The following is a 25,365-nucleotide window of genomic DNA, read 5'->3' on the forward strand; positions in this document are numbered from 1 at the left end:
TATTAGATTGCTCTTTACACTGTTATGAAGACATTCACAATATCACAGTATCATCAGGGTTGGAAGAGACCTCACAGATCATCAAGTCCAACCCTTTACCACAGAGCTCAAGGCCAGACCATGGCACCAAGTGCCACGTCCAGTCCTGCCTTGAACAGCTCCAGGGACGGCGACTCCACCACCTCCCCGGGCAGCCCATTCCAGTGTCCAATGACTCTCTCAGTGAAGAACTTTCTCCTCACCTCCAGCCTAAATTTCCCCTGGTGCAGCCTGAGGCTGTGTCCTCTTGTTCTGGCACTGGCCACCTGAGAGAAGAGAGCAACCTCCTCCTGGCCACAACCACCCTTCAGGTAGTTGTAGACAGCAATGAGGTCTCCCCTGAGCCTCCTCTTCTCCAGGCTAACCAATCCCAGCTCCCTCAGCCTCTCCTCGTAGGGCTGTGCTCAAGGCCTCTCCCCAGCCTCGTCGCCCTTCTCTGGACACGCTCAAGCATCTCAATGTCCCTCCTAAACTGGGGGGCCCAGATCTGGACACAGGACTCAAGGTGTGGTGTAAGCAGTGCAGAGTACAGGGGCAGAATGACCTCCCTGCTCCTGCTGCCCACACCATTCTAGGATCTATATCTACAGAAACTTATTCAGAACTAGCAAACATTCAAAGTATTAACAGAGAGAGAGTTTCCCCGCGGCTCAGTGCTGCCTGAGGTCTTGTACTGTTTGCCCAGCAAAGCTGAGCTGAAAACTGCTCTCTGCTTTATGGCAGAGGTAACAGAAATCACAGAGGCATCTCCTCACGATTCTTATCAATTATTAATCACCCTCTGGGGCTGCATCAGCCTATTGCAAGTGTCCAATTCTTCAGGGTCTCTGCCTGTGGACTTCTAGGCTGGAATCCTCCGGCATCAGGGGAAATGGCAGGCTCTGGCCTTACTGCTGCTGGCTCCTGCTGGCTGCTCTCTGCAGGGGTACACAGGCAGGATCTCCAGGTGCAGAGGCAGGATTCCGTGCAGTCTGAGCACGGGTCCAATGCTTGCTCCTCAGGCCGATTGAACGCAGACAAGTGGCTCTGCTCCCAGCTCCCCAGGGCAACGTGCACACCAGGCACTCATACAAAGGCAGGCATAAAGCTGCAAGGAAGTACACAGGCAGGCAGGGCAGCATGTGGCAGAGCTGCAAGTAATGTGGGGCAGGCTGCCCATGAGCCTGTGCCCCCCTATTTATCAACTGTGGGCCGAGAGGTGATGGTCTCATTGGCCACTGGAATGAACCAATCGGGTTGGCAGTCAGCCCAACCCTACCACACTGGGTAAAACCCACAGGCCTGGACTCCAGGTATGGGAATCACATGGGCCCAGCACCAGGCAGGCACATCAGGTGTCCCTTTGCTCTTGTTTATCCCTGGTGCAGGCAGAGACATGTCCAGGCAGAGCAGGCATAAATAAGCCTGCTTTCAGTCCTACAGGCCCTCCACAACAATAGGTTTGCATAACTTTGAAACAAATAGCATTACAATGTGAAGCTAATTCTAAGTCCTTTAACAGAAAGCAGCAAGTGCATTTTTACTTCTTTCAGCTACAGGGAGGTTGTTGTGGTCTTGAGTCTTCCATGTGCCTTTTTAATTGGAAGCTAAATTGCAGGCACAGAGAAATGTTAACTGTATTAATATCTAAGTGTCAGGAACAGTGTGGCCAGCAGGACAGGGAGGTTCTTCTTCCCTGTACTCAGCACTGGTCAGGCCACACCTTGAGTGCTGTGTCCAGTTCTGGGCTTCTCAATTCAAGAGAGATGTTGAGGTGCTGGAACATGTCCAGAGAAGGGCGATAAAGCTGGTGAGGGGCCTGGAACACAAACCCTATGAGGAGAGGCTGAGGGAGCTGGGGGTGTGCAGCCTGCAGAAGAGTAGGCTCAGGGCAGACCTCATTGCTGTCCACAACTACCTGAAGGGAGGTGGTAGCCAGGTGGGGTTGGTCTCTTCTGCCAGGCAAACAGCAACAGAACAAGGGGACACAGTCTCAAGTTGTGGCAGGGAAAGTCTAGGCTGGATGTTAGGAGGAAGTTGTTGGCAGAGAGAGTGACTGGCATTGGAATGGGCTGCCCAGGGAGGTTGTGGAGGCATTGTGCCTGGAGGTGTTGAAGCAAATCCTGGCTGAGGCACTTAGTGCCATGGTCTGGTTGACTGGACAGGGCTGGGTGCTAGGTTGGACTGGATGATCTTGGACGTCTCTTCCAACCTGCTTGATTCTATGATTCTAAGCGTAATGAAAGTAACATTTTCCTGACATGGGAAGTGTAGCAATAGTCATTTCAAACAGTAAAAACACACTGCTTGTAATTGCTCTATTTCTCTTATTTCTTTCAAGGGTGACACTGGGTTAACTGGCCCCCCAGGACCCCCAGGAACCGTTATTGTGACCCTGAGTGGACCAGACAACATCACGGTAGGAAAATTGATCAACGTCACCTTCAAATACCTGCCAAGTTTTAGTTTGAGAGGACTTTTTCCTTCTTCCTTGTTCTGATAACATTTCCCTTTGCCCATCCTAACGTTTTTCAGGCTTGCTTAGTTGGATACTAAGCTTGTCTTAGAGTGTGTCTGTACAGCTCAGCCGAGGCCTGTGTATTCACAGCACATCTGCATGGTGACAGTGGAATGCTAAGTGGTTGCTAGCAACCCACCTGCTGTGAATCGCTGACTACATGGAAAGTAAATCACTTCTAGCTTCACCAAATCAAGGTGGATTTTCTGAGTGGCTGTCACAGCCACAGCTCTTTTGATCTCTGGACCTTGTCACTGAGAATAGCAGGTCTCTGTGCTGCAAGCTTACAACCTATTCATGTGCATTTAATCATTTCTCATTGTTTTTACTGGATTAAGAGTAACCATGGAAAATGCTGGTAAAACAATGGGAATTGGAGAGAGGAAATGCTCTGGTTCATTTTAGGTGTTGCTTTGTGAATTGAATTCCTTGAGTCTTGTTCTTATATAGTTACATGTCTTCACATATTTACAGAACAAGCTTTCAGCCTGTTCTTGACTCTGTTTTCCCTGTTTAATTTGCAGCTAATCCATGGAGTTACCAAAGCTCCCTCTCCACTATATACTAAAATAAAAAGTGACTTTTGCATCTAGAATGTCTTGAGGGGGGAAGAGAGAGATTGCAGAAGACAAGTTGAGCTGTTAGGCACAGCAGCTTTTCCCTGTTGAAACCAAATACAAACCATCTGGAACTCTTCCCACTCACAGCTGTGGCACTTTCTCAAGGGGAAGGGCAATTTTTCACAGACATTGGGTGTTAGGGTTTAAAAAACATGAAAAACTCCTTACATAAATAGTTTGGCCATGAGTCTAACCAAGTGATAAACTTTAGCTCTACACTGAATTTAGGATATGACCCGAGCACAGCCAGCCCCAGCCTGCTCCACATTGGACTATGAGCAGGCTGCAGTATGAGGGATGCTGGAGGATGCTGTGAGCCCGGCACAGCCAGCCCCAGCCTGCTGTACACTGCACTCTGAGCAGGCTGCAGTGTGAGGGATGCTGTGAGCCCTGCACAACCAGCCCCAGCCTGCTCCACAGTGAACTCTGAGCAGGCTGCAGTGTGAAGGATGCTGGAGGACGCTGTGAGCCCTGCACAGCCAGCCCCAACCTGCTCCACACTGAACTCTGAGCAGGCTGCAGTATGAGGGATGCTGGAGGACACTGTAAGCCCCGCACAGCCAGCCCCAGCCTGCTCCACCCAGGAAGGTAACCTAATCTTGAGCTCACAGAGGCAAAGTTCCTCTTGGCAGCTGCTGCATTTACCTATTGGAGGTAACTATCTCAAATACAGCAACTAAGGTTTATTGATGGCCTTATTTCTTTCCCTTCTTGCAATTTGTTGCCATTTCTGGGGATATTTATTCCAGTCCCCTTGTGTGCAATCACAGGTAGGTTGCTCACTGTGGTCAGAAGTATGTGCAGAGCCTTTTTTTTTCATATAACAGACTTAGGCAGGAGCACTGATGTAGAGTTTCTGTCTGTTAGTCGTTTAAGTGGAAGCACCTTAAAGAATCTTGCTGGTGAAAATAAGGATTTTCTATTAGTAAAACTCGAGTGTTAGGATAAACACAGAAAAACTTAAGAGACCACATTGAATTATTATTTTCTGCATAATAGGACTTGAAAGGAGAGAAAGGAGAAAAAGGATCAAGAGGACTTCCAGGACCAATGGGGTTTACAGTAAGTGACTAGGACTAAATGCCTAAAATCCAGGTGGTCAGGCAATGTCACCTTGTAAATGATTCTCTTTGGAGTAGCACTTAGAGTAGTATGTGCTAGTAAATATACTACTTCTACAGTATACTACTATACTTAAATGGTATACTACTATATTTATATAGTATACTACTTATCCCAACCTTTATTGAACTGAACTAGTGACTAGAATACAATATCTATTAATACTACTCTAGCTGTCCCCTGGGTGTAGAGACAAAAAATCACAGAATCATAGAATGGTTTAGGTTGGAAGGGACCTCGAAGATCAGCCAGTCCCAACCCTCTGCCATTGACAGGGAAACCTCCCACTAGAACAGGTCGCTCAAGGCCTCATCCAACCTGGCCTTCAACACCTCCAGGGACGTTGTGGAGCACAGAAGCACCCAATGTGATCTTTGGTCACATTGGGTGCTTCTGTGCTCCACAACCTCCCTGGGCAACCTGTGCCGGTGTCTCACCACCCTCACTCCAAAGAACCCTTTCCTAACATCTGCTTTGAACCTCCTCTCTGCCAGTTTAAACCCATTCCCCCTTGTCCTGTCATTACAAGACCTTGTCAATAGTCCCTCCCCAGCCTACCTGTAGCCCCCTTCAGATACTGGAAGGCCACTCTAAGGTCTCCTTGAAGCCTTCCCTTCTCCAGGCTGCAGAGCCCCAGCTCTTGTAGCCTGTCCTCATAGCAGAGCTGCTGCAGCCCTCAGAGCATCCTTGTGGCCCTCCTCTGGCCTCGCTCTAACAGTTCCATGTCCTTCTTGTGCCAGAGGCTCCAGAACTGCACACAGGACTCCAGGTGGGGTCTGATGAGAGCAGAGTAAAGAGGGAGAATCATCTCCCTTGCCCTGCTACCCACCACTGCCCTTGCTGCAGCCCAGGACACGGTTGGCTGTCTGGGCTGTATGTGCACGCTACCAGCTCCTGTTGAGCTTTTCATCATCCCAGATAAAAGATACTTTTAATTTAGAAAATGTGAGTCTCAATCTGCATATCTTGGGTGGTTTTGTTACAGGGGCCAGTTGGTGATTCTCAAAGTGAAAAGGGGGACCGAGGAGAACCTGGAACACCGGTATGTGTGAATCCGTCATTACACCCATGGTAGGCTTTCCTGAAAAGCCATTTAGCATTGCTGTTGCTATTTAGTTTTCTGTTTTAATGCCACTCAGAGCCAATTTTCTTATATTTGAAAGCTCTTTCCTTCAGCAAACTAGGTTAAAGAGCAAACAAAATGACTGTTCTTATGAAGTCGTGGTATATGAGCTTGTGACTGAAAGGTCATATGGTGGTGGATGCACATCTGTTTGTTTTGCTGGAAAGGAAAGAGAATTAAAGACACTGAGTTTGAGCAGGTTTTGTGGTGCTAGTGTCTAAGTACAAGAGAATTAAAGACACTGAGTTTGAGCAGGTTTTGTGGTGCTAGTGTCTAAGTACAAGAGAATTAAAGACACTGAGTTTGAGCAGGTTTTGTGGTGCTAGTGTCTAAGTACAAGAGAATTAAAGACACTGAGTTTGAGCAGGTTTTGTGGTGCTAGTGTCTAAGTACAAGAGAATTAAAGACACTGAGTTTGAGCAGGTTTTGTGGTGCTAGTGTCTAAGTACAAGAGAATTAAAGACACTGAGTTTCAGCTGGTTTTGTGGTGCTAGTGTCTATATAGAAGAGAATTAAAGACATCTGAGTTTGAGCAGGTTTTGTAGTGCTGGTGTCTATGTAGAAGAGAATTAAAGACACTGAGTTTGAGCAGGTTTTGTGGTGCTAGTGTCTAAGTACAAGAGAATTAAAGACACTGCATTTGAGCTGTTTTTGTAGTGCTAGTGTCTAAGTACAAGAGAATTAAAGACACTGACTTTCAGCTGGTTTTGTGGTGCTAGTGTCTATATAGAAAAGAATTAAAGACATCTGAGTTTGAGCAGGTTTTGTAGTGCTAGTGTCTAAGTACAAGAGAATTAAAGACACCGAGTTTCAGCAGGTTTTGTAGTGCTGGTGTCTAAGTACAAGAGAATTGAAGACACTGAGTTTGAGCAGGTTTTGTAGTGCTGGTGTCTAAGTACAAGAGAATTGAAGACACTGAGTTTCAGCAGGTTTTGTAGTGCTGGTGCCTAAGTACAATAGAATTAAAGACACTGAGTTTAAGGTAGCAGGCTTAAATTACTATGTTCAACCAGCAGGAATTTGAGGTTGTGAAGAAAGTTGTCAAAAGAGTTACTCTGTCAACAGGATAATATAAGGGGGAAAAAAATCATATGTTTATTTTAAAAAGCATACTACAGAATCACAGAATGTCAGGGGCTAGAAGGGACCTCAGAAGCTCTTCCATTCCAATTTCCCTGTCAGAGGAGGATCACCTATACCAGAGCACACAGAAATGCATTCAGGCAGGTTTTGAATATGTCCAGAGAGGGAGACTCCACAAAAATATAATCTACTTGAGTATACCTATATTTTGAAGAGCTTTAGATAGAAAAATACCAGGCTCTCAGTTAAACTTGAGTGAAAGGTTCAGGTTCTTACTAACTAAAACTGAATTTATAACTGCTTTTGAATATGTAATCAGGGAGAAGCCTAAAATATCCAAATAAACCAAAGTGTTTTGGGACATTTCCTGAACAAAATCTTTTGGTTCCAAAGAAAAAGCACTGGAAAAGCACTTGGTAAATACTGTTAAGAAAAATAATTAGTTGCTTTGGTGTAAACACATGTATATGCCTACAGTGATAGGCAAAACATTTATTTCTTACACTGTTTGGATGCAAAAATCCCTCTTTGGATCTTCTCAATCATGTTTTGTTTTATTTTGTGTTCTTCTCATGTAGGGAAAACCTGGAAAAGAAGGTGCCCCAGGTCCTCCTGGCTTACCAGTAAGGAAGGAAACCTTCTAAACATGTTCTGAGTAATAGTCATCTGTTTATCATGGTCATTATCTTCCTGTCACAGCTTTTTCCCATTGCAGAATGTGTTTGAAAAGATTGATTTGCACACACCAAAACATTTCCTTTCACACAGTTGGATTTGGGACATACTATGGCCTCCTAAGTTTATGCAGGAGAGAACCTAAGTTCATAGATATTGTCTCCTCTGTGTAAAACAAAAAGGTCTGTTGTTTGGTGGTGCAGGAGAGAACCTAAGTTCATAGATATTGTCTCCTCTGTGTAAAACAAAAAGGCCTGTTGCTTGGTGGTGCAGGAGAGAACCTAAGTTCATAGATATTGTCTCCTCTGTGTAAAACAAAAAGGCCTGTTGCTTGGTGGTCTCTAATGACTTTGTGACACAGTCCCAAATTATGCAAAATGAATTCTGCTGAGTTTAATTCTGGTTTGTGCAAAAGAGTTACACCTTTACTTCAGCACAAATAAAGAGGCAAAATGAATAAATTTTAATCACTAGAGTCAAAGACAATGTTTTACAAAGAAAAATTACAGTTGGAGTCACAAGTGCCTTGGCCTGTGTGATGGTTTGGGTGTTACCTGCTACCCCACACTTGTGAGAATCACCCAGACTAGGCTCAGCAGCTAAAATCCTAAATTATGCTGGGACTGCTGCAACCACCAAAACAAAAGGAACAGAATTAGGTTAAAGCACTCTTAATCTTCCCAAAGCTCTTAGCCCTTCTCATGCTTTGCAGGAGCACAGTTAAAAAAAGTAAATGTATTACTAAGTTTTCCAGTTCCTTTTTGACCTGACTGTTTGTGATGGTTTGGGTGTTCCCTACCCCCCCCACACACACACACTTGTAAGTCCATCCAGACTAGGTTCAGCAGCTCTGGAAATTGAATGAAGCTTTATACTTACAGCTTATCACAACAGATAAGCAGAGATTTACAATAGATACAGAAATAGACAAGATAAAAAATAATGCAGAAACACAGCAGCCCTCCCAGAAACCTGAGTCCCCAGGAGGGGCTCCCAACCACCCTTCCACCTTCCTTCCACGCCTTTACCTTACCCCAGACTTTGCCTTATGCTCAAGGAGTTTGGAGGTTTGGCCAGGAGAGTTAGGAAGCAGAAGGTTTAGTCACACAGACAGCAGGTTAGGTTAGAGAGAAGTTCATGCAGCCCAAGAGAGAGAGAGTGTGACTCCTTTATCTGCATTTATGTTCTTATCCATCTCAGCAAGCCTCTGAGTGCAGCAGCCATCACCATTATTTCCTTTTCACAGCCTAGCATCTAATTCTTCTCATCAAAATATCCCAGCTAGGCTCAAACCAGCACAGCCTGAAACAAGAGGACAGACAGATTTAATATTGAGAGTGTTACCTTTTCCTCTTATAGTTCTTCAAATATGCCATTTTAGAATGACAATTATCTTGTTTGTGTACTAATTTAAAAGCTAAAGTGATTGAAATGTATTTGGCTTACAGTATTCAAGTGGTTTGATTCCAGCTTATATATATATATATATGTTTATATTTAATATTGAGAGCATTGTCCTTTCATCTGATAGTTCTTCAAATATGCCATTTTAGACTGAAAATTATCTTGTTTGTGTGCTAGTTTAAAAGCTAAAGTGGTTGAAATGTATTTGGCTTACAGTATTCAATTGGTTTGACTCCAGCTTATATATATGTATATATATATGATATTGAGAGCATTGTCTTTTCATCTTTTAGTTCTTCAAATATGCCATTTTAGACTGAAAATTATCTTGTTTGTGTGCTAGTTTAAAAGCTAAAGTGGTTGAAATGTATTTGGCTTACAGTATTCAATTGATTTGACCCCAGCTTTTATATATATATGTTTATATTTAATATTGAGAGCATTGTCTTTTCATCTGATAGTTCTTCAAATATGCCATTTTAGACTGAAAATTATCTTGTTTGTGTGCTAGTTTAAAAGCTAAAATGGTTGAAATGTATTTGGCTTACAGTATTCAATTGATTTGACCCCAGCTTTTATATATATATTTAATATTGAGAGCATTGTCTTTTCATCTGATAGTTCTTCAAATATGCCATTTTAGACTGAAAATTATCTTGTTTGTGTACTAGTTTAAAAGCTAAAGTGGTTGAAATGTATTTGGCTTACAGTATTCAATTGGTTTGACCCCAGCTTTTATATGTATGTATGTATATATTTACTTGACTTCTACTTAAACAGCATCATGGAGGTCACAGTGACCTTACAAATATCAGCATTCTTGTCAAAATAGCAGACCATCATGCAAACAGACCAAATTCTGGGAGAGGCAGCTGCTGAATGTGAGAGCCTTGTGTTGTGTTTAGTTCCTCCCCTTTCAGAAAGAGTAGTTTGCAGAGAGAAAAGAAAGCAGAGCATCCTACATTTGTGCTATCTAGAGCAGCTCCACCTTGGCATTGGTGGAGCAGGTCCAGATGAGAGACTGGCAGTACTTCCCACAGGCATGGAACTCCACCTTGGTCTGAGTCTTTCCCTGAGCATTTTCCTCTTGTGCAAGCCTTATTCATCTTGCCATTAAAGATTAAAGCTTTCTATTTTAGATGTTACTGATGATGATGCTAAAAGATTAACCCCCATAAAATTATGTCCTGTCACCTGCAGGGACAGAAAGGTGAACAGGGCAAGCCAGGACTGGCTGGCAGGCAAGGAGCTAAGGTACTGTCTCGTTGGTTTGTTGTTATAATTCCAGGGATGAGGATAAGGTATGTTTTGGGGTTATTGCATCTCATTATTTACCACTGTGTGTACAATGTGTTTTACTTCACCTAACAGATGATAAATAATGATATAATGGAACAGGGAATGGATATGCTGAAATCATGTGCTTCAACTGGTGTCCTTCTGTTCCTGTATGTTTTAGTATGCCTGTGTTGCAGAGGGGAAACAGAACTCCTGCCACCCCACCCCCACCACTAATTTTAATGATCAAGTAGGTTGGAAGAGACCTCCAAGATCATCGAGGCCAACCTAGCACCCAGCCCTATCAAGTGAACTACATCATGGCACTAAGTGCCTCAGCCAGGCTTTTCTTCAACACCTCCAGGGATGGTGCCTCCACCACCTCCCTGGGCAGCCCATTCCAATGCCAATCACTCTCTCTGGCAAGAACTTCCTCCTAACATCCAGCCTAGACTTCCCCCTGGCACAACTTGAGACTGTGTCCCCTTGTTCTACTGGTGATTATATTCAGGTTCTTACATGGTCATGGAAACATTCTATGGCTAGTATCTAGATCTAGCAATAACCAGCAAAACATATGAACGGTAGTTGAAATGGAAGAGAAGATTCCCGCAGTCAAATGCCACTTGTGGTCAATATGCTGCTTGCTCAGCAGATGGACTCAAGGAGCTCTTTCTGCTGTGGCAGAAGGCAATGGAGAATTACAAAGAGGCATTTAAGCATTTACTCACAAGTCATTGTTATTACCCTCACAGGGGCTAGCCACAGTCCAGCCAGTGCCCACATGCTTTCAGGGGGAACTCTGTCTTGTTGGCCGTGGTGCTTGATTCTTCCCAGGCTTCTGGGGAAGGATGCAGAGAATCTCTGCCCTTGTCTCCTGGCTCTTCTAAGCAGGACTTTGAGGTGCAGGGGCAGGCTGTTGTGTGCTCTCACGCGATGTCACGCTGGCCGTGCAGGCATCCAGGGTCTGCTCCTGGTAACTGGTGGCAGTGGAGTTTAGCAGCAAACAATAAGGCAGTGTGCAACAGCAGCAGGCAATGGCAGAGCATGGCACACTGTTCACATGCATATCTCCTTTTATCAGTGTGGGCCGAGGTTAATTGCCCTTTGGACACAGAGTAGCCAATCAGGATGGCAGTTAGCCAAACCTTACCACATTAGGCAAAGCCACAGGCTTGCTTTTCCCAGATTTGGGAACAGCACAGGCCTTGCACAAGCCAAGTGTGTGTACCTTGTTTACCACAGGACCCTGGGCAGGCCAGGCTTAGTGGCTCCAGGTTCCTTTGTGTCCTTTTCCTATGCTTGCCTCTCTGGTGGAGCAGGCAGGACATGTTTAAGCCTATTTTGGGTCTGTCAGACCTACCACAACAGTGTGACTGAATAGCTGTGTAAGGAACAGAAATGGTGGTAGTGAAGGACTGATCAGAAGCAGAATTTCTTCTTAAATGTTATGAGCAATGACATGTGGTGCCCACTGCTACTTAAGTATTGTTTTTAACAAACCTATCTCTGTCATCTGATAAAGGGGATGAAAGGAAACATTGGTCCACCTGGAGCTCGCGGTCGAGTAAGTGTGAATTAATCTTCATCATGTCATTTTTCTAAACTATTAGCATAAGAATAAGCCAAACTGTTTGTATGAGGCAATAACAGGTGTCCTGTGAAGCCAAGCTGGTTGTATGAGGCAAGAACGGGTGTCCTGTGATGCCAAGCTGGTTGTATGAGGCAAGAACGGGTGTCCTGTGATGCCAAGCTGGTTGTATGAGGCAATAACGGGTGTCCTGTGATGCCAAGCTGGTTGTATGAGGCAAGAACGGGTGTCCTGTGATGCCAAGCTGGTTGTATGAGGCAAGAACGGGTGTCCTGTGATGCCAAGCTGGTTGTATGAGGCAAGAACGGGTGTCCTGTGATGCCAAGCTGGTTGTATGAGGCAAGAACGGGTGTCCTGTGATGCCAAGCTGGTTGTATGAGGCAAGAACGGGTGTCCTGTGATGCCAAGCTGGTTGTATGAGGCAAGAACGGGTGTCCTGTGATGCCAAGCTGGTTGTATGAGGCAATAACGGGTGTCCTGTGATGCCAAGCTGATTGTGTGAGGCAATAACGGGTGTCCTGTGATGCCAAGCTGGTTGTATGAGGCAATAACGTGTGTCCTGTGATGCCAAGCTGGTTGTATGAGGCAATAACGTGTGTCCTGTGATGCCAAGCTGGTTGTATGAGGCAAGAACGGGTGTCCTGTGATGCCAAGCTGGTTGTGTGAGGCAATAACAGGTGTCCTGTGATGCCAAGCTGGTTGTATGAGGCAATAACAGGTGTCCTGTGATGCCAAGCTGGTTGTATGAGGCAAGAACTGGTGTCCTGTGATGCTCTAATCAAGGCAAGGCTTTCTCAAAGGTCTGGTGCTGCTGGGAGTCTCACAGACAGCACCTTCCTTCCCATGGAGCTGGATACACAATCAGGGCTAGGTAAAGTCTCACTGAGCTGCAGTAATTTCACCTGTCATTTGTAGTGATGTTGGATCATCATACTCTTAGTCTTCAATGAATTTATAAATGGATCTCTCTAGGAGTTGAGGAAGTGAGCTGAAATCAGTTCAAGATGAGGTACTGTGCTTCTCTCTTCATTCTTACTGCTCTTTCTTACCATCTTTCTCTGAAGACGGAGTATTACGACAGTGTGGTTGGTGAAAAAGGAGATGAAGGACTCCCTGGACCTCCAGGACCAAAAGGTCGTCGTGGCTTGCCTGGTGAGTGGGACATGCAAACTAGAATCGTTTAGCAAGGGCTGCCCCCTCAAAAGACTCATTGCAGGCTACATTTTTGAGCACCCAGCAACTTGTTTCTGCCTTGACAACAGTTCCAAACTAGTCTCATCAAATGGCAGGATTGCAGTGTGTCCTGAGACTTTTGATTCATGGCTGTATTTCAACTTAAAAATAAGGAAGCTGGCACATTTCCCTATGCAGACAGTTTTGCTGAGCACCTGAGCTCCCTGACATCCTGTCTCATGGCCTTAGTGAACATCAGCACATTATTTGTACATGCCATAGTCAGACTGTGGGGGCTGTAGGTCTCCTGCTCATGGTCATGCACTTTTTTCCTCTCCTTTTATTTTGTAAGTGCAGAAGCCTGAAGTTTGCAGTCAGTATTAATGTGACAGTTTGGGTGTTACCCACCCCCCCATTCTTATGAAATCACCCAGTCTAGACTCACCTGAGCTGGAAATTAAGAATGAAGCTTTATCTTTACAGCTTAGCACAATACACAAGCAAAGATTTACAAAATTTACTGAAATAGACAAGTTAAAAGTAATGCAGAAACACAGCAGCCCTCCCAGAAACCTGAGTCCCCAGGAGGGGCTCCCAACCACCCTTCCACCTTGTTCCCACCCCTCTACCTTACCCCAGTACACCTTGAGTGCTGTGTCCAGTTCTGGGCCCCTCAATTCAAGAAAGATGTTGAGGTGCTGGAACATGTCCAGAGAAGGGCAACAAAGCTGGTGAGGGGCCTGGAGCACAAATCCTATGAGGAGAGGTTGAGGGAGCTGGGCCTGTTGAGCCTGGAGAAGAGGAGGCTCAGGGGTGATCTTATTACTGTCTACAACTACCTGAAGGGGCATTGTAGCCAGGTGGGGAGTGGCCTCTTCTGCCAGGCAACCAGCAATAGAACAAGGGGACACAGTCTCAAGTTGTGCCAGGGTAGGTCTAGGCTGGATGTTAGGAAGAAGTTCTTCACAGAGAGAGTGATTGGCATTGGAATGGGCTGCCCAGGGAGGTGGTGGAGGCACCGTCCCTGGGGGTCTTCAAAAAAAGCCTGGATGAGGCACTTAGTGCCATGGTCTGGTTGATTGGATAGGGCTGGGTGCTAGGTTGGACTGGGTGATCTTGGAGGTCTCTTCCAACCTGGTTGATTCTATGAACAGATTATATGAACCACCCTTCCACCTCCTTTGCACACCTCTACCTTATCCCAGACTTTGCCTTATGCTCAAGGTGAGTTTGGAGGATCATGCAGGGGGGTTAGAAAGCAGATGGATTAGTCACACAGACAGCAGGTTAGGGAGAAAAGTGCAGGCAGCAAGAGACACACAGCAACTGTGTTATCTAAGTTTGTGTTCTTAGCTTTATCCATCTCAGCAAGCCTATGAGTGCAGCAGACATCACCATTGTTTCCTTTTCACAGCCTAGCATCTAATTTCTCTCACTAAAATATCCTAGTTAGCCTCAAACTAGCACAATTAATGAGTAGTGACTCTGCAGAATATGCAGTGGTTTAACTCCAGTTCTCCAGTTCACTGTCCCTTGAGGTCTTCAAGAAAAGACTAGATGAGGCACTTAGTGCCATGGTCTGGTTGACTGGCTAGGGCTGGGTGCTAGGTTGGACTGGATGATCTTGGAGGTCTCTTCCAACCTGCTTGATTCTATGATTCTGTGGTTCTATGATTCTATGCACATTGCTTTTGCAGGGCCACAGGGTCCTCCTGGAGTTGCTGGTAGACCAGGTATGTGAAATCATCCAGCACCACCAGCAAAATGCATTGTTCTTCCTGCCCATTATACTCAGTCAACTTTGTGGAATCTTTACTTCAGATAACATTAAACATATTTCTAAGTGGTAAAATGCTGTGACTGTGAATGGTTTGGGTGTTACCTGCCCCCTACACTTAAGAAAATCACCCAGATGAGACTGAGCTGCTGGAAATTGAAGAATGAAGCTTTATCTTTATAGCTTAGCACAATATACAAGCAGAGATTTACAATAGATACAGCTATACACAGAAATAGGCAAGTTAAAGGTAATACAGAAACACAACAGCCCTCCCAGAAACCTGAGTGCCCAGGAGGGGCTCCCAACCACCCTTCCACCTTGTTCCCACCCCTCTACCATACCCCAGACTCCAGGTGAGTTTGGAGAGCTGGCCAGGAGGGGTTAGGAAGCAGATGGATTAGTCAGCCAGCAGGTTAGGTTAGAGAGAGAAGTGCAGCTCACAAGCCAGTGAGCCAACTCCCTTATCTATGTTTGTGTTCTTGTTCTTATCCATCTCAGCAAGCCTATGAGTGCAGCAGCCATCAGCATTGTTTCCTTTTCACAGCCTGTAATCTAATTCTTCTCACCAAAATATGCCAACTAGGCTCAAACTAGCACAGTCACCCAAAAGCTTTGATGGGCCAAGCATTTAAGGAAATGTTAAAAACCATTTTGGTGTGTCTTTGCATTGTAATTAATATACTGCAAGGTAAAAAAGGTTTTATGGATGGATTCACTACATTTGTCCCTCCCTCACCCTGTCAACTGCTTTGCTTTGTAACACCATTTCTTCTTTAACTTCATGTTTATGTGTTTTGCTCTGTGGTTAGGTGTGTCAAGACCTGGTCTGAGAGGTCCCCCAGGATTTCCTGGGCCAAAAGGAACTAAAGGAGAGAAAGGACGAACTGGAGTATGTATTGTGGGCCCTCCAGGACTACCTGGTGTTACTGGCAGACCTGGTTCTGTTGGATTACCAGGTCCTCCAGGAGAACCAGGTGACGTTCCAGTGTTGGGTATATCATGAACAAGAACAAATTGGTTCATCCCAGTATCTAATGTATGAGATTGTTTAAACACTTACAGAGTATGTTTTGAGTAATATGGTTGAATATATGTGATGGTTTGGGTGTTCCCCACCCCCCACACTTTAGAAATCACCCAGACTAGACTAAGCCAGCTCTGGAAATATGAATGAAGCTTATATTTACAGCTATCACAATAGACAAGCAGAGATTTACAGTATAGACAGAAATAGACAAGGTAAAAGGTAATACAGAAACATAACAGCCCTCCCAGAAACCTGAGTCCCCAGGAGGGGCTCCCAACCACTCCTTCACCTTCCCCCTACCCCTCTCAACCTTACCCCAGTCCCAAGGAAGAATGGAGGTTTGGCCAGGGGGTTAGGAAGCAAAGTGGATTAGTCCAAATGGAGAGTGAGGTTAGAGAGATGCAGCTCAGCCAGCAGCCCCAGTGAGAGTGGTTATCTATGTTTTTATTTCTTGTTCCCATACATCTCAGCAAGCCTCTGAGTGCAGTAGCCATCACCATTGTTTCCCTTTCACAGCCTGTAATCTAGTCCTTCTCACCAAAACATTCTAGCCTGCTTCAAACTAGCACAATGTAATTTCTCTTTGGAAATTTTCCTTTTTTTGGATATTCATGAAAACCTATCTAGTGAAGGTCTGTGCTCCATTGTCAAAGAGATTCTGTGGGGAAGATACAATTCATTCCTAATGTAAAGATTTCTTACCTTTTTATATAACTGTGCCCATAAAAACCTGCCACATAAACTCAGGAAAGACTAATGAAAGAAAAATCTCTGCTTGAAAGTAATACTTACAAAATGTGTAATGATTTCCCTGAAACTCAGTTCAGAAGGGGCTCATCTGAAAACTGGAGAAACCACCTGCATGCCTTTAAAAGTCTTAGTGAGCCTTACATCAGGTCTGAAGTTGTGCCAGCATGAAAATAAAGCAATAGCAGTTTATAAGACTTCTAGAAGATACATTAAGTACTAACAGCATCTTGTGGTCTGGCCCAAACGGGCTCCTCTGATCCAGTGCCAATGTAGTGCTTCTCTTTCCTTGCAAAATCTATCTATCCTCCAAATAGTGCCTTGGGAAGAGCTCAGTGCATGTTCTGTTTGCCCAAAGCTATAGTAAATACACTTCTGTCCAAGATGCATGACCAGCATCAGTAAATACAGCAGAACACTTCTGTCCAAGATGCATGACCAGCATCAGTAAATGCAGCAGAACACTTCTGTCCAAGATGCATGACCAGCATCAGTAAATACAGCAGAACACTTCTATCCAAGATGCATGACCAGCATCAGTAAATACAGCAGAACACTTCTGTCCAAGATGCATGACCAGCATCAGTAAATACAGCAGAACACTTCTGTCCAAGATGCATGACCAGCATCAGTAAATACAGCAGAACACTTCTGTCCAAGATGCATGACCAGCATCAGTAAATACAGCAGAACACTTCTGTCCAAGATGCATGACCAGCATCAGTAAATACAGCAGAACACTTCTGTCCAAGATGCATGACCAGCATCAGTAAATGCAGCAGAACACTTCTGTCCAAGATACATGACCAGCATCAGTAAATACAGCAGAACACTTCTGTCCAAGATGCATGACCAGCATCAGTAAATGCAGCAGAACACTTCTATCCAAGATGCATGACCAGCATCAGTAAATACAGCAGAACACTTCTGTCCAAGATACATGACCAGCATCAGTAAATGCAGCAGAACACTTCTGTCCAAGATGCATGACCAGCATCAGTAAATACAGCAGAACACTTCTGTCCAAGATGCATGGCAAGCATTAGGATCTTCAAGAAGTTTCTCTTCCATTCATGGTAAAAGAAAGAATGATGTTTCCTGCTGATTCAAAGTGGAAGTGCTTTCTCCAGAGAGGATTATGCTTTTTAAAGGCCAGACAGATGGATCCAGCAGTGTGCTGAGACTGACTTTGGCACGGTCATATCTATCCTCAAGCACTTTCAGATACTGCAGGTGTTTTGAATTTGTCCAGATAGTTCTCTTTTAAATGAATCAGAGAATATCTCCAGTTGGAAGGGACCCCTGAGGATCAGAACAGTATATCCAGCTCACAGCCCTGAAACTTCATGTAGCAACCAGTGAATTGTCTGAATAATCAGCTGATGTAATGGTGTCATGCTCGTTTCATTTTTAGGTAGAGTAACATTTAGAACAGGCCCACCAGGACTTCCAGGAGAGCCAGGGTGTATGGGACCTCCAGGACATCCAGGAGATGTTGGTGTGAAAGGTCAGTTTCAGAAAGATGTTGCTCAGTAGTAGATGATGCAATCTGGTAACCTTCATGGATCTTCATGAAAAGGATCCGTCGTGGATGCATCTGAAAAAGGCTCAGGAGGGTTTGACTGTGTGCAGTTCTGGAGCCCCCAACACAAGAAGGGTGTGGAACTGTTGGAGTGAGGCCAGAGGAGAGCCACAAAGATGCTCAGAGGGCTGCAGCAGCTCTGCTATGAGGACAGGCTACAAGAGTTGGGGCTCTGCAGCCTGGAGAAGTGAAGGCTTTGAGGAGACCTTGTAATGGCCTTCCAGTATCTGAAGGGGGGCTACAAGAAGGCTGGGGAGAGGCTATTTGAGGTGTCCTGCCTATGGCAGAGGGTTGGAACTAAATGATCTTTGAGATCCCTTCCAACCTAAACCATTCTTATTCTATGACTGAATCTTCTTGTGTTTTCCATTAAATATAATCAGTTATGACTGCCTGGCCACAACTAATTCCCTACGAGGAGAGGCTGAGGGAGCTGGGGGTGTGCAGCCTGCAGAAGAGGAGGCTCAGGGCAGAGCTCATTGCTGTCCACAACTACCTGAAGGGAGGCTGTAGCCAGGTGGGGTTGGTCTCTTCTGCCAGGCAAGCAGAAACAGAAGAAGGGGACACTGTCTGAAGTTGTGCCAGGGGAGGTCTAGGCTGGGTGTTAGGAGGAAGTTGTTGTCAGAGAGAGTGATTGGCATTGGAATGGGCTGCCCAGGGAGGTGGTGGAGTCACTGTGCCTGGAGATGTTGAAGCAAAGCCTGGCTGAGGCACTTAGTGCCATGGTCTGGTTGATTGGCCAGGGCTGGGTGCTAGGTTGGACTGGTTGAGCTTGGAGCTCTCTTCCAACCTGATTCTATGTCCTGTGCTGGAAGGGATTTACCAACAAAACTAAGGCCAAGAAGCTGTACAGTGAGCTCTGACATGTTAATTAAGCTTGGGAGTGGTTTGCTATGAAACAACTAAGGAATTGTTTTCGTTGCAGGTGACGAAGCTCACGTGTGTACTGACTGCACCTACATCCCGGGAATTCCTGGCCTTCCTGGTGCTCCTGGGCCACATGGTCGGGATGGTGTGCCTGGTGAGTTACTTTGCTGTTTCTCACAGTGCAGTAGGAAATGCCAGTGATTTTGCTGCCTGCATAAGAATTAGGTGTGGGCATGTTTGCAGCATGCAGTCCTTGAGCTAGCCTGAGGTGGTGACGAGTGTGAGATCACCTACTGACAGGAACGCAAACTCTAGAAGAGGTGAAGTCAGAATGCTAATAGATATAGGTGCAGCCTGAAGCCAGGTCAATCTGTGATGATGCAGTCAGTGTAACAAGCAGAAACACTGGATGCTGGGTGTGGTTATCAAATCTTGTCAAAATCTACGTCCTTGTTTGTGTTCTTCTTTACTAGATATGCTGGGTTTTTTTTTTGCAGGTAGAGAAGGAACAACAGGTCCAAAAGGTTCTCCAGGTTCTCCAGGAGCACCAGGCTTTCCAGGAGTTCAAGTAAGACCTTGGGGTTTCAGATTGTTTTTCAGATTTCACAAGGAACCTCATGGCTGATGTTCATAGAATCAACCAGGTTGGAAGAGACCTCCAAGATCATCCAGTCCAACCTAGCACCCCGCCCTATCCAGTCAAACTAAACTGGATGAATGCCTCATCCAGTCTTTCCTTGAAGATCTCCAGGGACAGTGACTCCACCACCTCCTGGGCAGCCCATTCCAAAGCCAATCACTCTCTCTGCCAACAACTTCCTCCTAACATCCAGCCTAGACCTCCCCTGACACAACTTGAGACTGTGTCCCCTTGTTCTGTTGCTGGTTGCCTGGCAGAAGAGACCAACCCCACCTGGCTACAGCCTCCCTGCAGGTAGCTGTAGACAGCAATGAGGTCCCCCCTGAGCCTCCTCTTCTGCAGGCTGCACACCCCCAGCTCCCTCAGCCTCTCCTCACAGGGTTTATGTTCCAGGCCCTTCACCAGCTTTGTTGCCCTTCTCTGGAGACATTCCAGCAGCTCAACATCTCTCTTGAATGGAGGGGCCCAGAACTGGACACAGCACTCAAGGTGTGGCCTGACCAGTGCTGAGTACAGAGCAATCTCAACACTTTCCTTTCTGTAGTAATGAATGTGCCTGCATAGGGAGGCCTAGGTAGAGGCTGTAATGTATGGCTGGACTAGTTTGCTCAGTGCAGCAACAAGTTCAGCCCAAGCAGTAAGGCAGATAAATACCTGTGTGATTAATCTGTGCTGCACTTCATGAGGCTAGAATCATAAAATCAGTCAGACTTCATAGGGACCGCAAGGATCAGGCAGTTCCAACCCCCCTGCCATGGGCAGGGACACCCTACCCTAGAGCAGGCTGTACACAGCCTCAGCCAACCTGGCCTCAAACACCTCCAGGGACAGGACCTCAACCACCTCCCTGGGCAACCCATTCCAGCCTCTCACCACTCTCATGCTCAACAACTTCCTCCTCACAGCCAGGCTGAATCTCCCCACCTCCAGCTTTGCTCCATTCCCTCCAGTCCTGTCGCTCCCTGAGAGCCTAAAAAGTCCCTCCCCAGCTTTTTTGTAGCTCCTTTCAGATGCTGGAAGGCCACAAGAAGGTCATCTGGGAGCCTTCTCTTCTCCAGCCTGCACAGCCCCAACTCTTTCAGTCTGTGCTCACAGCAGAGCTGCTGCAGCCCTCTGAGCATCCTCCTGGCCCTGCTCTGGCCACACTCTGGCACCTCCACATCCCTCTTGTCCCAGGGGCTCCAGAACTGGATGCAGTACTCCAGGTGGGGTCTCAGCAGAGCAGAGTAGAGGGAGAGAATCACCTCCCTGGCCCTGCTGGCCACACTTCTGCTGCTGCAGCCCAGGCTCTGCTTGGCTTTCTGGGCTGCAAGTGCACACTGCTGGCTCCTGTTGAGCTTCTCATCCAGCAGCACTCCGAAGTCCCTCTCCTCAGGGCTGCTCTCCAGCCACTCACTGCCCAGCTTGGATTTGTGCTTGGCATTGCCTCAACCTAGATACTTGCACTTGGTCTTGTTGAACCTCCTGAGGTTGGCCTGTGCTCACCTCTCCAGCCTGTCAAGGTCTCTCTGGATTTCATCCCTGCCCCACACTGTATCAACAAAAACAAACCCTATGCATTGAAGTGTGCCTTTCCAGTGACTACAGCTGTGAATAAAGAGAACTGCTCTCAGATATTTAATTGAAAAAAGGAAAGTTTGGAAACAGTTGACACAGATCTAGCACTGTAATTCCATTGATTGATCTATTCCAGGGACCTCCAGGTTTTAGAGGAGAGCAAGGACATAAAGGAGCAAAAGGTGAACCAGGATATGTGTATCCAGAAGGGCCAAAAGGTGAGCGAGGAGATCCAGGGTCCAGGGGAGACAGAGGAAGAAAAGGCTCAAGTGGATTTCTGGGAAGACCTGGCTCTAAAGGATCCAAGGGCTCTAAAGGTGAAGAGGTGGGTGTGCATGTTTGCAGTTCATAGGGAATTGTTGGAAACCTGATATTATTTCTGTCTTGTACATCAATTTGTAGCCATTGATACTAAAATCCATGTACTTCTAATCACAAGTAAATCAGAGGACAAAATTCCTCTTTTGCAGAGCTACTCTGTTACTAAAGTAATGCAAGAATCCAGTCATAGGACTGGGCCTTTTGTGTGGAAAGCAATTAATGCTTGGTGTACACCTATGTGTCATCATTAATAGGGGCTGGCTGGTTCAAAAGGAGATAGAGGACTACCTGGCTTGCCTGGCAGTCTTGGTCTTCCTGGAGAGATGGGGCTCCCTGGACTGCCAGGATATGGACCACAAGGCATAAGAGGTTTCAAAGGCTCTAAAGGAATTCCTGGTCTGCCTGGATTACCTGGAGAAGCTGGTTTGTAACTTCCCATTTGACCCTGTATTACCTATGTTAAAGAGTACTTGACTGAAATTGCAGAGGTAGATTGTTTGGACTTTGATCCCACTGGAAAAGACAGAAGGAATCTTAGGATCCTAAAATAATTGAAAGGAATTGGAAGGGACCCTTCCAGGTCCAAACTGTTGGTCAGAGCAGGGTCAGATACTTGAGGCATTATCCAGGTGGGCTTTGAAAAGCTTCATGGACTGACATATGGAAAATGAGACCTCACAACAGGGAGAGTGCTATCAGGAAAGATATGTTTAATCAGTGCTGGGTGACAAGGGGAGGTCCTCCTCCAAAGCCCTTGCACCCCTTCACCTTGCTCAGGTGCTACAAAATCACAGCTGTTCAGTGCAGGAGTAAGGTGATTACAATTAGTTCTGGGAATAGGTGGAGTTATTACAGTCAGTTCCTGGAACTCATTTCCATACTGTCCCACCTCTTTACGTGTGCTCATTGCCACCTGGTGGTTGCCTTTTGGGGTCTCTGGGAGGAAGGCCAACCTCTTTCTCACTCTGACCTCTCTACCTTTTGTCCCCTTGGCATCAGTTGTGGGTCACATTCTTGGCTGGAGTCTCCAATGTTCTCATCTTTGAATACAGAATTCTTTTTCTCTGTGAGAGTGTTTCAAGACCCTCTCAAGCTTAACCCATCTCCTTTGTGTTTCTCTGGTTGATGATGCTTTATATCAGTGCTCACATAGTTAATGATTTAACTAGGTTTCTGCACTCTATGTCTCTATCCCTTTTCCCACATCAGGACAAAGACAGCCCATCACCTCTGGGCAGCCAGTTCCAGTGTTTGACAGCCCTTACCATGGGGAAAAAAAAATATCTTTAAATATGCACCCAGGGACCATCATTACTGTGAGCTCAGTGGTCAGGGGGAAAAAGGGCTTCATTCTTGAGAGCCAAGAATGTAGCAGAGTATGCATGTATAGGGAAGCATAGTGCTGAAGGATTCAGAGTTGGACAGCAGATGTAGTCAAAGATTCTTAAAGAGGAACAAAGTTGCAGATGAAGCATTTCTCGATGGATCATTTCCCTGCTGACTTTGTGCTTCCTTTTCTGGGTCTCTGATAGACTGCAGGAGGGCTGAGAAAACGACTGCAGGTGGCCTTGCTGTCAATCAAGTTGTTTGGCTTTATGAAGCCAGAATCTGAAGCATTTCCCAAGCCTGTTAGAACCTTGGAAATATGGGGACTGTAGACTTGTGCATTTTAAACTGAGGAGACTGGTCACTACTATGTCTAAACACTGCCCACTGCCTGACTGTAAGCCTTTGTGATCTTTGATTATGTGTTTGCTGAAGGTCTGAAAGGAGACACCAGTAGGATAACTCCATTACCTGCATTACCAGGACCTCAAGGACCACATGGTTTACCTGGACCCCCAGGAGTGCCAGGTCTGTACATCTGCACTAAATACAGTGAAAATCAGAGATAATTCAATTGGGATGTCTTACTCAGCTCTGGGTTGCTCTGCTTCTTGTGGTACAAAAGCTATGGATTTAGCAGTAATGTTCCCTTTCATGAGAGCTGGAGTGGATGTGAAGTCCTAAATTATGCTGGGACTGCTGCAACCACCAAAACAAAAGGAACAGAATTAGGTTAAAGCACTCTTAATCTTCCCAAAGCTCTTAGCCCTTCTCATGCTTTGCAGGAGCACAGTTAAAAAAAACTAAATGTATTACTAAGTTTCCCAGTTCCTTTTTGACCTGACTGTTTGTGATGGTTTGGGTGTTCCCTGCCCCCTACACTTGTGAAAATCACCCAGACTAGGCTCAGCAGCTCTGGAAATGGAATGAAGCTTTATACTTACAGCTTAGCACAACAGACAAGCAGAGATTTACAACAGATACAGAAATAGACAAGTTTAAAAGTAATGCAGAAACACAACAGCTCTCACGGAAACCTGAGTCCCCAGGAGGGGCTCCCAACCACCCTTTCACCTTGTTCCCACCCCTCTACCTTACCCCAGACTTTGCCTTATGCTCAAGGTAGTTTGGAGGTTTGGCCAGGAGAGTTAGGAAGCAGAAGGTTTAGTCACACAGACAGCAGGTTAGGTTAGACAGAAGTTCATGCAGCCCCAAGAGAGAGAGCACAACTCTCTTATCTATATTTATGTTCTTGTTATTATCCATCTCAGCAAGCCTATGAGTGCAGCAGCCATCACCATTGCTTCCTTTTCACAGCCTAGCATCTAATTCTTCTGACCAAAATATCCCATCCAGGCTCAAACTAGCACAGCCTGAAACAAGAGGCACAGCAGCCCTCCCAGAAACCTAGGTCCCCAGGAGGGGCTCCCAAACACCCTTCCACCTTCTTCCCACCACTGTACCTAACCCCAGACTTTGCCTTATGCTCAAGGTAGTTTGGAGGGTCAGCAAAGGGAGTTAAGAAGCAGATGGATTAGTCAGGCAGGTTAGAGAGATAAGTGCAGCCCAAAAAGCTCAGAGAGTGACTCCCTTATCTATATTTATGTTCTTGTTCTTATCCATCTCAGCAAGCCTATGAGTGCATCAGACATCAGCATTGTTTCCTTTTCACAGCCTAGCATCTAATTCTTCTCAGCAGAATATCCCAGCTAGGCTCAAACTAGCACACTGTTGTTAACCACTGTTCTAAATACTAAGAAATTGAGTTTGTTCTTTTGGGTGTGTTTTGGGCTTGGTTTTAGGTGGGATTTTTTATTATTTGATTGCTTTTGTTTTCTTAAGGCATCTTTGATTAGGTTTTGTAGAACAAATGTGTTTAAAGCTGCTCTGAATGGCATAAGAAGATTTCTTGGTAGCTTCAGTTCCTATAGTTACTTCTGTTCCAAGCCTCTCCTCTATAATGTGTGATTTGCATCTTCTCAACAAGTGGAAGACTTCTAGGAACAACTACATGCAGACAGAAGTATGAAATTCAGGCAGATTGTCTAAAAACATAACTTAAAGACTCATGCCTGCTTCAATACTGTGAAGAAAAGCACCATTTTAACTGTGAAAGTCTAGTGTGGAGGAGAAATAATGCCAAGTTCTAATGCAGAATCATAGAATCTGTCAGGGTTGGAAGGGACCACAAGGATCAGCCAGTTCCAAAACCCCTGCCATGCCCAGGGACACCCTACCCTAGAGCAGGCTGACCAGAGCCCCATCCAGCCTGGCCTTAAACATCTCCAGGGATGGGGCCTCAACCACCATCCTGGGCACCCCATTCCAGCCTCTCACCACTCTCATGATGAAGAAATTCCTCCTTGCATCCAGCCTGAACCTACCCACCTGCAGCTTCACTCCATTCCCCCTGTCCTATCACTCTGATATCCTAAAAAGTCCCTCCCCAGCTTTTTTGTAGGCCCCCTTCAGATCCTGGAAGGCCACAAGAAGGTCACCTGGGAGCCTCCTCTGCTCCAGCCTGCACAGCCCCAACTCTTTCAGTCTGTGCTCACAGCAGAGCTGCTGCAGCCCTCTGAGCATCCTCATGGCCCTTCTCTGGACACACTCCAGCACATCCACATCATTCTTGTAATGGGGGCTCCAGAACTGGATGCAGTACTCCAGGTGAGGTCTCAGCAGAGCAGAGTAGAGGGGGAGCAGTGCATCAATGGCCTAATTCACAACAGTGAACTGTAAATGCCCTAATGTTACAAATGGATGTTCTGTGGTAAGGTAGATTCCAGTTTATTTATTTCCCTTGTACAGGCAGGGTTGGTGCAAGAGGTCCTCCAGGTGATTCAGGACATCCAGGGCCAACAGGTGACAGAGGCTTTCCAGGGCTTGGCTTTCCTGGAAACCCAGGTCCAAAAG

General features: G+C 45.8%; 1 protein-coding gene across 1 annotated transcript in view; it reads left to right on the top strand.

Annotated features, from left to right (window-relative positions):
• COL4A3 (collagen type IV alpha 3 chain) overlaps positions 1-25,365 on the top strand; it is a 101,626-nt gene that overhangs the window by 36,840 nt on the left and 39,421 nt on the right. Inside the window, exons 13-28 of the mRNA XM_064152805.1 lie at positions 2,360-2,437; positions 4,156-4,218; positions 5,264-5,320; positions 7,063-7,107; positions 9,764-9,817; positions 11,367-11,408; positions 12,497-12,584; positions 14,303-14,338; positions 15,195-15,359; positions 17,574-17,666; positions 18,667-18,762; positions 19,106-19,176; positions 20,942-21,130; positions 21,381-21,549; positions 22,888-22,980; positions 25,261-25,365. Of these exons, the coding sequence (XP_064008875.1) occupies positions 2,360-2,437; positions 4,156-4,218; positions 5,264-5,320; positions 7,063-7,107; positions 9,764-9,817; positions 11,367-11,408; positions 12,497-12,584; positions 14,303-14,338; positions 15,195-15,359; positions 17,574-17,666; positions 18,667-18,762; positions 19,106-19,176; positions 20,942-21,130; positions 21,381-21,549; positions 22,888-22,980; positions 25,261-25,365 (1,444 nt within the window). The remainder of the gene's footprint in view (positions 1-2,359; positions 2,438-4,155; positions 4,219-5,263; positions 5,321-7,062; positions 7,108-9,763; positions 9,818-11,366; positions 11,409-12,496; positions 12,585-14,302; positions 14,339-15,194; positions 15,360-17,573; positions 17,667-18,666; positions 18,763-19,105; positions 19,177-20,941; positions 21,131-21,380; positions 21,550-22,887; positions 22,981-25,260) is intronic.

Source organism: Pogoniulus pusillus, chromosome 13, assembly GCF_015220805.1.
Source record: "Pogoniulus pusillus isolate bPogPus1 chromosome 13, bPogPus1.pri, whole genome shotgun sequence".
Taxonomy (NCBI): domain Eukaryota; kingdom Metazoa; phylum Chordata; class Aves; order Piciformes; family Lybiidae; genus Pogoniulus; species Pogoniulus pusillus.